Source organism: Pagrus major, chromosome 1, assembly GCF_040436345.1.
Source record: "Pagrus major chromosome 1, Pma_NU_1.0".
Taxonomy (NCBI): domain Eukaryota; kingdom Metazoa; phylum Chordata; class Actinopteri; order Spariformes; family Sparidae; genus Pagrus; species Pagrus major.
Genome location: NC_133215.1, coordinates 13,729,167 through 13,743,388, shown reverse-complemented (window position 1 = coordinate 13,743,388; position 14,222 = coordinate 13,729,167). Strand labels below are relative to the sequence as shown.

Genomic DNA, 14,222 nt, shown 5'->3' with positions numbered 1-14,222 from the left:
TCCCTCTCTTATTATTCATTTTGAATATTAAACAATGATCCAGGTCTCCTCTGTCCTTGAGTTGGCATCCTACACAAGAGACCACACACTCATCCCTTCAAGTCATCCCTTTTTTACTTTCTTTACCTCTCCTAGCTTTTGTTTTCCTCTTCACCACTTCCCTCCTTTCTTTTTATTATGTATAATTAACAATGGTGCGAAGAATCCTCCGTTCAGGAATTAAAAAGAAATAATTCCACTTTTTAATCCCCCCTCCCTCTTCAAATATATGCTAATGATGTCGTTTTCCTTTATCTTTTTATAATAAAGGATTAGGCCAGGACTGTCTCTAGCTGCAACTCGGGGACCAATTTAGCTGGGATCCAGGAGAGACAAACCCTTGTGGTTAATTACCATTCATTAACATAGTTTGCATCTTTTCTTCTTCTCCAATACCCAGGAGCCAGCTATTGTCAATATTTGTCCCATATAAATTTCTGCATTTTTTTCCGCAGTCACTGTCCTCCAGCGTAATGCGGCTAATGACAAACATTAATAACTCAGAGAAATCCGGTGGCGCGCTGGGTATAGAAGAGCAAAGCATCGGTGCCACGCAAATTATCCGGGAGCCCCCACCCCTCGCTGTCTGACTGTCTCTATTTCTCTCTCTTCCTTTTAGCGTGTAATGCATAGTCAACATGTTTGCTCGCCGAGCCCCGGCCTCGGCTGACACACTCGTGCTATTTCTGTGACATATTCAAATGCGGGCCCCCTCAGCTGGTACTCCCATGGGTTTAATTAACCTGGCCTTGCCTCTGACGCTCCCTCAGTGAAGACGTTAAAACGATCTTGAAAACACCCTTCAAACAACCACCCCCCCCACACCCACCCAGCCAACACACACACCCATGTCTTCCACTAGGCGCTGTATATGATTCATCTCTTCATTTTCTGTGCAGGAATGGCTTGCCATACCCTTCTTTTCTTCCCCTTCACTCTCTCCTTGTCTTCCACCCCTCTTTTCTTGTACAGCTCTCATTAAGAGAGGTTTCCTGTGGGAATTACTTTGATCAGGAGTTCCAAATGCAAAGTTTTCCCTCCCTTCCCCTTTTATTCACTTCTACACAATCAACTCGGTGTCATTTTTTTCCTCTGTCTTCATCTCTTTCTCTCACCCCGACTTCTTTTTAACTCCAACTTCCTGGTCTTTTTTTTTTTTTTTGTCTTTCTTTCCTCAGATTCCTGCAGGAGATTGTTCCTGGAGGGGTAGAAGAGGTCAGGGTCGTGGGTTGACTTTGGGGTCGATCGATGATTTGTGTCTGTGTGTTTGTCTTGTGTGTGCGTGTGTGTGTGTGTCCCAAGGCTTCTCTGTTGTACTTTTAAGTTCCCCGTGGTGTGAGTGCGTGCCACTTGGGTGGGAAGGCGGGTAGCCCACAGTACAAAGAACATTTCTGCAGCCTCCAACTGATGCACAATTAGTCCTTGCAGATCTCGTCAACCAGCTGTGGAGTGAATAGAAAACAGCCTCTGGTGATTTCCCTTACTTCACTGACACAGTTTCACACCCAGGCTATTGCTGCCAATGTATCATTCTGCTTTGATTTCACAGACACTTGGCACTGTCTTAAATAACAAGGTACTTGTGACATACAGCCAAATGTGTTTTTGACAAATGTATAATGCATCATGTTTACAGTTTTCATTGTGTCTATCCATCATGTTTGATCCACAGGGGGAATGTTCAGAAACAAAAGGTAGATGCTGTTTACAGAGTATGTGACAGAAGTCTCTCCACGTATTCACTCCTGACTGATGTGTGAAATTTCAGTCAAGGATAATTATTTCTTAAACTTTCAGATTGTGGAAGTGGCTCCTCCAGTACATCCACGTATGATTTTCTTTTTCATTAGGATTGGATGCCACCTTAAAAGAAAAAAGGGAATCACACTCTCCTGATGCACATATGCTATGTATACAACCTCATTGATCTTCACTTGAACAAGTCCCTTATCCTCCTCTACAGCGCTCCAGACATGAAACGGCAGCAGATTATGGGTGGATGCGGCCCGCCGTGGGAAGCTAGGGAGCAGATAAAAAGGCCAGCCACTCAGGGGACTAAAGCTATGTTTTGATGCTGTGTGATAAAGCAGAGGCATAGGGCGAGAGGAAGGGGAAAGTTACAGGATCTCTCTATATATATAGATATATAGCTATATCTATATAAATAAATAAATATATATATATATCCTCTGGCTTCTCCTTTTGGATTTCTCTTCCCTCGATCTCACATCTTTGTCTTGTCCATCGTAACCAAGCTGTTCCTGCACTTTTCTTGTTCTTTGACACTCACACTTTCTCCGTCCCCGTGGACTGTCCTAAGCCTTGCTCATGGCAGCTGTCTCTCTAAAGCCATGGCCTGAGCTCCTGGGCAGAAAAAAGAGAGGGAATGAGAGAGGGGTTGATCTGGTCTCTAATCCACCTTCTCTTGCAGTGTAGGAGGGAAGCTGCAGTCCTCAACACCACCTCAGAGAGAAGCGACTCTTTCAATGCGACTACCTGAACCCTCTGGTGTCCCTGTGACTAATCTGGGATGTTGTCTGAAATGGTGTAGAAAATGTGGCTCCTAATATCACACATCAGTCAAACTGTCATTTCTTGGGTGCGGTATATTGTTGTGAGAGATTTTACGCTCTAAAATCTGCCAAGCATCTAAGCAGGGGATTTTTTTGTTCTGAGGATCCAAGTTCATCAATTGGCACTCTGTTCGTAGCTCCATTTTGTTTTGTGCGCTCAGAATCAAAACTAACAGCTCAAACAGTCTTCATTGGTCCTAGCTGTTATAAAACAGGCAGCCATCCTTTGTTTTCTGCTCCAGCATATATAATAACACCTTAGTCTGCGGTGTATAGCTCCTCAAAGCACCTCTCCACCTTGACTAACTTTTCCAAGCGCTCATTAGCGGACTGGCTGAAGTTTGGAGGGTATGAAGCGGGCTGGCAGATTACCCCCTGTAAAGTAGCACACCTCAGGTAATCACACTAATGAATTCAAGCACCCCCCACTCACCCGCCCCTTTTCCCTTTCTCCTTTTCCCTTTACTTACTTTCTCCCTTTCTTCCACAGTGGCGGGTCGGTGCAAGAAGTGCCAAACAACAAAGAAGTGTTTGTTTGCATAATATTAGCACTGCACGCTCGCACACAGTGGCGGGGGCCTGACTGCAGGACTGACTGGAGGCTTCCCATGAACACAGGTGGAGCAGGGCGAGCATCACTGGGACCAATTAGAGCAGAGCGCAGGTACATTAGCATGTTTGAGTGGAATGGGATGGCGTGGGGATTGGAAGGCCTTTACCAAACCCAAAAACACATGACCACGGCCTGTTGTGTGTTGGTTGCTTGTCTCCAGTGAGACGACTGGCATATGTGTGACAAATGACCCCTGGTCCGCTGTCACAGCCCATCCTGTCTTTCCCATCTGCACCTAAACACACATTTTCCTCATTGATATAATTGCCTGTTTCTTGAGGCACAAGTTCTTCGGGGCTTTGTTTTGGACCACATATAAACATGACCATTTGGTAATGTTTAAAAGATCTGTTTTTTTGTTGACTGTTGCCTCAAAGGTGAACAGAAACATGTGTTTAGGTCACAGATGCAGACAATGAACATAACTAGCTGAGTAGAAGAGCAGGTGGTCCTGAGCATAAACAGAGACCAATTTAGTTGAGGTAACTTGGTAAATTTAAGAATCCCGAGGCATTCCCAAGCCAGGTGTTCTGGGTCCGCCCTGTAGTCTCATCCCACATGAACAAGCACCAAAAGCTTCCACTGAGAGGATTCCTGATCATCAGATGCCTGGAGCTCATGATCCCAGACACCATGCAGAGGCCACTTGTACCTCCGATCTCATTCTCATGTTTACTAGAGCTCATGATCGTATGTTAAGGTTGGAATTTGATTTCCAGTTGGCCTGGAAGAAGTTCTGGCAAACTGGGAGGCAAGATTTAAGGGGGCCATGGGAGTTTGACCATCCAGTCAACACATTTGTTTCTGATTTCTTTCTTAAGTTTGGTGACATCAGGACTGCATCTCTGCTTTTTGCCTGCAGTGTAGTTCTGTGGGCCTCACTGGACTATGACCTCATGGCCATGGTGGAAAATAATTGGTTGCAGTGATGGGACAATATATGATTTTACCGCGGGTCCAGTTAAAAACACTCAAGTTGATCAAGGCGACTTTCCATTATTGAGATAGTTGTGAATATTCTCACACAAGTCCTGTGATGATTTCCTGATTTATTTTGAATTGCCACAAGGGGGAGCCTGCATCTTTCCTGTCTTTCTCAAATCCAAAGCCTGTCGCCATGGCTGAAAGCACGGCTTGCCCATTGTGTATTGCACTCCCATCTACGAGCCCGCCGTTCAGCTGTGTGTCCTGTCTGTGATGCAGTGAAAAATATTTGTTTCCTAATAAAATGTGAGGTGACTTGAATCCACATGGTTTAGTGCAATATGAAGGGTTTTATTCATATTTTTTGTCTTACCTTGGGATGATAATGTGAATCGTTATACGATGTTATTTTGGCAAGGATAATCTGATATTTTTCATATCGTCCTGTGTCTGTATATGGTTGCCACCACAGGTTTGGAGCATCTTGCTGTCCCTAGTGACCGAGTTCAAGTAACTTTGGCTCTTGTTGTTATTTAAAGGTGAACTGGAACGTGAGTTTGACAGATATGGTCATGATATTTTTACAGGGGCTCTGTGAAACTTCTGTGTTGTGCTGGAAGCCAGTCGTTAGCCGAGAGGCACTGAGACGAGGCACTCGAGAATGTGCATAAAGTCACATCCTTTGAACTGTCATGGAAAATTTGACCCGAGTCCTTCACAGAGAAATCCACAGTCCAGCAGCATTAAACAACTTAGACTAGTCTTCCACAGACTGCCACGACCGAGAGAGACGGGGAAGGTCTCATTTTTCTCATCACGTTACAATCTGCTCTGATATTGCCAATAAAAATGTGATTAATACATGAAGATTGCGTCAAATTACACATATACAAATTACATAGAGCACATTTAAGGTAAAGTCTGAAGGTGAGAAATATTTACTTACTCTAACGCAATTGCAGCATTAAAAATATACAGAAAAGCTTTGAAAGAAATTGTTATTTGCAAAAAAGACAAAAATTAGCAGATATAAATAATTACATCATCATACATGTTGCAAAAACATGCCCCTATTGCTGTATAAAAGAACATGAACATGTCGGTAACAGAAACTCCACTACTCCAACTTCCACTCCTTCTTGATGCCAAAAACAAGACTAGTGGTCAGTGTAATACAGTTAATGGCAACAATCTCATATTTCACTTGAGCTCAGCCTCCATCTGTCTGTAAGGTTCAGGTGAGATTTATTGTGTCATGAGTTAAGACAAATGGAAACTCACCTCGGGCCACACACACGGATCACTGAGCCGTGGGACCGAGCACTTTATCAGAGCTGCCCGCCGAGGCCAGCGAGCAGGAAAACTGAGGAGGGGACTGCACTCAGGTCACTGTCAGCCGGTGTGATGTATCACTCGTACTTTCTGTGAGCCAATAAGAGCTGCTCAGACAAAATAAACATTTGGTGTTCATGGCACTCCTACAGTATGTCTGCTGTATCCTCGAATATATGCTGCTTTCACTGTGGAGCTGGTCTGATCTGAGTAATACAACATACCGTAGTCAGATGTGTTGATGGCATTTTTTAAACTCTTTTTCACATCATCATTGCTGCATCATTTCTTACCACTAGGTGGAAGCAGAGCATCATAGATTGTGACTTGTTGGGCAGTGGAAAGACATCACAGGCAGAGTATAGATGTGTATAATGAACAAAACCAAACATTTAAGGCTGCTCATGTAAAATGTTAAAATATAGACGTTTTTAAAGGTGCACTATGTAGTTTTGTGGAAGACATTTCAATCACAAAATCTTCATTAATTGATTTTTATGGCAGGAAAGCACAATTTAATGTTTATTTATGTTTCCAGAGCCGTTTTAAGTAGCCATCTTTTATAGCTTCAAACACCTCTGGTGACCTCATTTTCAGTGTGTTTATTCAGTTATGGGAACATATTAAACAAATAAAGTTTCTAGGTTTGTATTATTTCCTCATTTATATAGTATATATTACCTTTATGAGTTTGAATTTCTTTTCCAAAGTGACATAATCCACCTTAAACTTTTATGAAATCTTGTATTTTTCTGTGATTTTTCCTTTAGGAATTAAATTGAAAGCATTATTTATTCATTTATTTATTTTTATTGAAATTGTTTTAACTAAATTGTTAGAAACATTTTAGATAATTCCTTCTGTCTGGATGTATGTCCAGGAATTGTCCACACGATGGCGCCACTAACATAACAAATGTTTCTCTTTATTCTTAACCAGCTTCGCCTTTTAATAATCCTCTGTGGTGGAATTTGATCATCACAAGAGTGCAGATTTGGACACAATTTCTAAAATTAAAAAAATACACAAATAAACAGAACAAAAGCACAACAAGATGATTCAGCAATCATGTCATAGTGATGAAGTCTGCACTGAAGGAACAAATAAAACGTTTAATAGATAAATGTAGGCCTATTTACAAAGGAGATGTGTCGTGTTTGTTGAACTGTGACTGCATATGAACATCTGTTTGGATGGTTCCCACACAGTCTAATCTGCAGCTGACATGCAACAGAGACATTCATTACGCATACTGTCAAATGGTCAAACAGCATCGTCTTACATCTTAGCACATAACTTTACTTTTTGGTTATTTTGGTGATGTGTTTCATATATTGTGTTTGCATTTCACCAACTTGAAATTACTTCTCATGCTCAAAAATAAATAGGTTTATTTAAAGGCCTTTATAATATTTAGGAAAGGAAACATTAAAAGATAACGTTCCACTATTTCCTAAATGTTGCATGACTCATTGAATGTTTACAGTTCATTTCCTACATGGGAGCTTCTTTGAACACACACAGCCTCAGTTTGCTTAATTTGACACTTCACAGTCGCAGATATGACCACATTAAAGATTTGTTAGCCTATCTGGTGATCGTGACTGCGAGTCTCATTCCAGGGCTGCATCAGTGGCCATATGGGATGCGTCTCTGACTGTCTGCCCGAGTAGTCCTCCAACTATCGACCTGCCATCTGGTGGCGTGGGGCTGTCGCTGAGCTGACGAATGCGTGCAGGTGACTTCTTAGCTTTAATTCACAGACTTTACTCTGCAGGTGTTTAGGCCTAATCATATCAGCTAAATAATACTGTATATTATTATGACCAGATTGAGTTTGGTCAATTTGTTATCACTTTCTTATTTTCAGAAAAGCCCTTTTTGGAAGAGGTGTTGCAAATTAGCATCTGCTATAAACACTGATACTTGCATTAGACAGCTGTTTCAGTTTGTCTGATGTATCTGTCCCTACCAGATAAACCGTAAGTAAATAAATGGTCTGAGTAGCTGAAAAGTGGACGAATAAATCAGCTAAAAGTCTCCTGCATCCAGTACTATCTATGAATGAATGTGGCCACACTCGTGTTTTATGTCTGGCCTTGACACCCAATATCGTGCCAAACCTGCTTTTTGTTTCACACCAGTAGGTGTTATCTGATTTTACAGGAAGTATTCAGATCAGATAAAGGGTAACTCAACCAATTTTGAATATTAAAGTGTATAGGTCTTTGGGACGACAAGTGCAAATGTGAAAAAAGTAGTATAAAGCCTTATGTGGCTCCAGAGGGAGTAATCTAATCATGTAATCTGAGGAACTGCCTCCAGTGATGTCACTCAGTGGCTAAATTGCATTGTGGGTACTGTAGGCACCAGGTTTTGAAAAGGAATAAGAACTACATTAAAAAGAAATCTTCTATAAAACTGTCCATAATGAGTCCAACATTGTTTAAGAGGGCATTGCTGGACCAGTGGATTGCGTTTCAAAACCTGCCGTTACCCACAATGCAGTTTAGCATCTGAGTGACATCACTGGAAGGAATCTATCAGATTACATGCAGCTTCCTCTGGAGCCACAAAAGGCTTTACACTACTTTTCTCCCACATGCATTAGTACTCTCCAATACCTGTAAACACACTTTACTGCGTACAATTGGTGGTTACCCATGACTTAAAGTATCTACAGTATATGTCGGCAGGTAATTTTGCACAAGCTTCTTCTCAGTGTCCCTCAAAAGTCCTATAAAGTACAAAAATCAAAAGGTAAGCATTAGGTAGCCTGCTTGAACCAGCAAAAATATCAAATAAATGGGGGGAAAGAATACAACTTGCAATCTCGACATAAATCCAGTGTAGCAACATTAAAACTATGTTATCTTATTCATTTATGTGAAGAGCACAAGGACTGAAAAAATACAGTCAATTAAATCCTCCATTTAATTTTATATTTCTGTTTACACAAAAGTTTGTTTATCTGCACATTTTCATGACATTTTGCTTTTCCTTGTATTCACCCCTGTTGTGTATAAATCAGCATTTTGTGCATCTGGACCCACTTTGTGTTCATCTATTATTCTATTGTTGCCAAGTAGAGTCAATTTCACTGATGAAAACAGGAGGGAAGTGAGTTAGTAAGTCAGTCTGGGCGCAGTGGGACGTCTGTTGATGGGTGCTGTCCATGGTGCTGGAGAAGTATTGAGTCTTATTAGAAGGGAAGGCACGTACACTGGTTGTACAGGCTCCTACACCTGTCTGTTTTGCAGTCTTTCTTTCTAGGAAGTAAATCTTCTCATTTTCTCTGCATCATCTCACCCTAATGTCAGATTAACACTAAAAGTCTCCGTCTTCTTCTCCCAGCTCGTCCTTGTCCCTAAACGAGCTTAGATTAGAAAATACCTCAGCAGCCTCTTTTAGCGCGCCGGCCCGGCCTCTGTGAGTAGGCGGACGCTTTAAAAAAGGAGCTGGCTCCGACGTCAGCGCCGTTTTAGACATGTGGCTCTGACATCCAATAGCCTGATCGGGACTTTAATCAGCCCCTTTTTTTTTCTCACAGGAGATCCCTCCGGTGAAGACCAGCGTAGACAGGACTTAGCGACGGCTGCAAGATCACCACCAGAAACACGTTAGGACCGAGATTTTCCTCCTCTCACACCCAGCAGCACCAGTTCACATCCTCAGTTTAGATCCACCGTGTAGCGACCATGTCTGTAGCGGGGCTGAAGAAGCAATTCCACAAAGCCACTCAGGTAAGAGGACTCGACGTCCTGAGTACCAGATCACACCAGATCTACACGTTTGGATGGTAGAGATTCACCTTTTTTTTACGCGTGTTGCTGTTTTAAAATCATCCCCTTACGCACGCTCATATTGTAGTTGAGCTCCATCTGTTAACCTCCGAGTCTCTTCCTCGCTGCTGTCCTGGTGCTGAAACGTACTCCACTGAAAAGACTGCAGCATTGCACCAACAGAATAATTTATTACTCGTGTTTTACGCTGCAGCCTCGTGTTGTAATTTGGTTTGTTTGTGATTCACGTCGATTATTATTCGCTGTTACACGACAGCGGGGATGATGATGGTGGTGGTGGTGATGCCGGGGGGACGTCAGTTCCTCTCAGTACCCTTCAGATGACATTCCGCGCAGAGAAACCTCCAGAGCTGCAGCTCATGGCAGCCGATCACACACTCGTAATGCGGCTGCTTGTTCGCCCCTGGATGAAGGAGGGTGTTAAATCAGTGGTTTCCTTCAGTGGGAACTCCGACGCGCAAGATGTTACGCAATCGTTAAGTGCGCCTCGGCGGAAATCCGCTCCTGTCAGCAGCGGCACGCCATGACCTCGGCGCCCTCTAAACGCATTTATCGCCTATTGCAGGGAAACCAGCAGCGATGAATTAAAGGATGTGTTCACTGTCATATTTGTAGCACAGAGACTGTAGGATCCATGCTCATAGTGGGAGCCAATCAGGTGAGATCGGCTCATGGAGGGCAGGTGTGGAGACTCTCTCTGTGCGTCTGAGACCATCCTGGACACTTTGGTTTATCTTATTTTTTGGGTATTTTAGTCCGTCTTACCATTTGAGAATTGGTTTTTACATAGTTAAAGGGTTCAGTTGTGTTTATCTGTGTCTCCAGTCACGGGTGTGGTCTGGGTGCTGGGAGTCACCTCACTTTTGATGGTGATATGGTTCCTGGTGTCCGTTTGTTGGTTTGTCAGGAGGATTACGCAAAAACTGCTGAACGGATTTCCACAACACTTGGATGGAGGATGGGTCTTGGCCTAGAGTAGACGCCATTAACAGATGGATTTCATGATTTATTTTTTTCTTTAAAATATTTCATGGGCGCCCCAGTAGCTCGGTTGGTAGAGCGTGTGGCCCATGTACAGAGGCGTTGTCCTCGCTGCAGCGGCCCAGGGCTCGAGTCCGACCTGCGGCCCTTTGCTGCATGTCATCCCCCCCTCTCTCATCCTTCAAGCTGTTCTGTCAATAAAGCCATGAAAAGGCCAAAAACAAACCTGAAAAAAGCCATAGTTTAGGTTGTATGATGAGCCTCTAATCAGTGTATAACCTACAGGAGATGACCATCAGCTCTCCGCCTGTGTGGAGAAGCAGCAGAGGAAGCAGAGCATTGTGCTGCTGTAAACCCAACCAGCAGCAAGACTAATTTTAGCCACTGAAAATAAGTCCCACCTGAAAATATATATGTTAAAGTGTACATATGTTCTGGCAATTTTTGGGGCTTGTCGTTGCCATCAAACAGCCTTTTCCTTTGGCGCTACATACACTCAACTGCTCAACGTCTGTATTCCTACGCACAAGCAGAATGTAGTGCCAATGGAAAAGACTGTTTGACGGCAACGTAAAGAGCCAAAAATGTTCAAAACATTGCGTACACGTAAATGGATATATATTCTTTAGGTGGCTAAAATACGTCTTGCTGCTGGTAGGGTTTACAGCAGTATGATGTGCTGCTTCTCCACACAGGGGGAGAGCTGACGGTCATCTACTGCAGGTTATACACTGACTAGGGATAAATACCTCATACAACTCCACATCAAAAGATTTGAACTATCCCTTTAACATTGCGAGATAGCGTGTTTTGTTTTGTTTTTCACCATTTTTCATTAATTTATCCAGGAAAACTGCATGGATCTTGAGGCCTATTTATGTGGCTGATATCTATAAGTGAGCACAGTTTGATATGGATAAAGAGGACTGTCGGGTCGTGGCGGAGGTATACACTCTACTAAGTGCCATTCTAGTTTGAAGTGTGAATAGTCCCAGTGCTCCATCAGCAGTGCTTGGCTTTCTGGCCGTTGTACCACTGTCTATCCTTTAGGTCTGGGGATCGTTGAAAAGATAAGATACCGGTTCCTGAATGATACTTTTTCAATACCAATTTTATGAAATCCATTTTACAGAAGATTACATGACACATACACACGGTGAGCTCCATCTCTGGGTGTGACCTAGTGTTTTTCCTGCATGCATCAAGACAGCCAATCAGCAGCGCTATTGGATCTTGGCACAACAAGCATGCTGCATGCTTATTGGCTCACTGACGCCGATGAGATTAACTCCTTAGGTGTTGAAATTTGGTATCAAATGTCAAGACATTGATGTTACTAGATAGTATCTAGGCAAGTCGGTCAGTTCGATATCCAGCCCTCCTCTCCTAACCACCTTTCTTTCCTTTTCCATAACGTTAGTAAATGTTTTATTAAAGAATACCTCAACTGACTGTTACATTATGCTGAATCATTTGTTATTATTAGATGTAGGCCTAATGCATGGGAGGATATTCACTTCAAGGTTACTCAGAGGATTCCTCCACCCATCGCAGCCATTTTAGTGTCTTATTTTTATTCCCAAGAGCTCAGACTGAAGCGTTTAACCATCATTAGCTTTGGAAGCTGTCCCAGTGCTGGCCATAATGGGATCTTGATGGTCAAAGGTATGAGCAGATCCGTCCCCGCGGCCTCCTCCCACCAACTCCACGGCTTTGGGAAGACTTTTATTTCTGGTGTTAGCTGGGAGCACCAGCACATCTCAGGGAGGTTGTCCGTTGTCTCGCGGGTGAGTCACAGTGACACTGACAGGCAGCTTCAGGCGTCACACAGCAGGAGGCCTGTAGCCTGGCTGAGTCATACGAACAAGGACTTAGTTTTACAGCTTCCAGTTTGCATCATTCCTCATTTTTATGAGCTGTTGTCACTGAGATGGGAGAGAATAATGATTTAATTGTGACACTCATAATAGCGTATCTCCTGAAGGTCAGCGTCCGCAGATATTAAACTCTCTTGATTGCATGTTGGACCTGAATAACTTAGAGTTAATTTAACAGCTGGAATCCGATATGGTGACACACAATGAAGTCTAGTGTTGTATTTTTAGTAAATTTATGCTGCCATGAGTCATTTATGCTTCTGTTAATGTGACACTCTGACAGTCGAGAGGGTTGTGTATATGATTAAAGCCAGGAACGCTCTTGAAGAGCAGCACTTGCAGAAACAAGACCTGGAAGAGTTTCATTATGTTTACGGATTAAATAAAACGAAAACACAATTCTGCTGTTAACACACTTCTCAGTTTTAATCAGGAGCTCAGATTGGGAGTTGACAGCAGCCCACGCGGGGCATTAGATGGCTGCACAGATTGTGTTAATTCTGTGTGATGAGTCTATTGTCACCCATTAGCAGATCCCTCTCCCTCACCCTCTCTCTCACTGCAGATGTTCCTCAACAGCCTCATATTCATCTGTGTCTGTGTGTGAGGCGAGGCTGCATGAGAGCATTTATATCTGTAAATATGCATTCAGTTATTTGGCTCTGAGTGTGCATGAATAAAGAGGTGTGTAAATATGCAGCGGATACGTCTGAATTTGTAGATTTTTTTTACACTGCGCCGTCTTCATTACTCAGTTTTATTCCCAATGTGATTCAGTCAGCTCTAGGCACAGAGTTAGCTCTTTCTGTGGTCTCCTGCCGTCTGTTCCTCGTCCCCCCAACACACACACACACACACACACACACACAGTCTTTTTCCCCAGACTCCCAGTGGCAGAAGGCTCCCATCAACCCCTCTGTTCCCGTGCCACAGCCCTGTAATCCAGGCCCAGACTAACAGCAATCTGGCTATTTACACACACACATCCTCCAACCAAACCTGAGCAGTACCCTCACCCCACCACGTGAAGAGCGGGTCACATGGATTAAGGGATGGGACCAGGGATTAAACAGAATCAGATATGAGTTTGGCAGAAATAATATCAGCATTAAAGGAATAGTTTGAATTTTTGGGAAATATGCTTGTTCCCTTTATTGCCGTGAGTTACACGAGAAGATTGATACGACTCTTATATCTGTAAGGACAATATGCAGCAGCCAGTTATCTTAGTTTATCTTAGCTTAGCATAAAGGCTGGAAACAGGGGGATACAGCCAGCCTGGCTCTAGCTTAAAGTAATAAATCTTAGAGCTGTCAAGATTTCAGATTTTCAATACAAGATTATTGTGGCCCAAATAATTTACATTAACAATATTATTATGATATCTATGGGTAGTGTCGCTCTCATCTGTCATCTTCTTGTGCAGCTGTAATAACCACACACTGCGATGGCAGCAGCAAGCCAGCTAATTACGTCTTCTTCCCCTTTTTTTTCTGTTTTATTGGTGGGTGACTACCAGTGTTGAGGTGCATTATCACAATTTTCTATAACAAAGCGTGAATGGAAAGAAACAGAAATGATTTAAGAGGCGCTGGATTAATTGCACAATATTATCATATGTTTATAATTAACACAATAGCAATAATTAATTTTCAAATATAGCAATTATCGTCAATATCAGTATATTGCGACACCTCTAGCTGTACCATTTTCCTCGACTGGCACCAGTTACTTAATCCATGTTAGTTAGGGAGCTTTAGAGAAGCTGGTAGGTGGATTCTGTTAGACAGAGCTAGGCTAGCTGGTCCCACTGTTAAATGAATACACTTATTTTCCAAAAAGTCAAAATATTACTTCAGTGGCATTTACTTTACATAATCGCCTCTTCTCTCATTGTCACCACTCTGGACACCATCACCGTGGTTGATGCAGACAAAATCCTCTGTAATGGTCGAGTGTAATGTTAAGTGTTTCGTGATATAGAAAGTTTTCTGGGTGAAAAATATTTGAGCAACAGTTAACAGATAAAATAACCACGCAATAATGCTCATGATGTTCAGATAATCCTGTAAAAATAAAT

At 42.7% G+C, this 14,222-nt stretch overlaps 2 protein-coding genes across 2 annotated transcripts in view; one reads left to right on the top strand and one right to left on the bottom strand.

The window, feature by feature from the left end:
• The window catches only part of uso1 (USO1 vesicle transport factor), a 412,569-nt gene that overhangs the window by 235,480 nt on the left and 162,867 nt on the right, over positions 1-14,222 (bottom strand). The window lies entirely within an intron of this gene.
• Positions 9,053-14,222, top strand: part of sh3gl2a (SH3 domain containing GRB2 like 2a, endophilin A1) — a 38,594-nt gene continuing 33,424 nt past the window's right edge. The window contains exon 1 of the mRNA XM_073470239.1: positions 9,053-9,224. Within this exon, the coding sequence (XP_073326340.1) occupies positions 9,180-9,224 (45 nt within the window). The 5' untranslated portion in view covers positions 9,053-9,179. The remainder of the gene's footprint in view (positions 9,225-14,222) is intronic.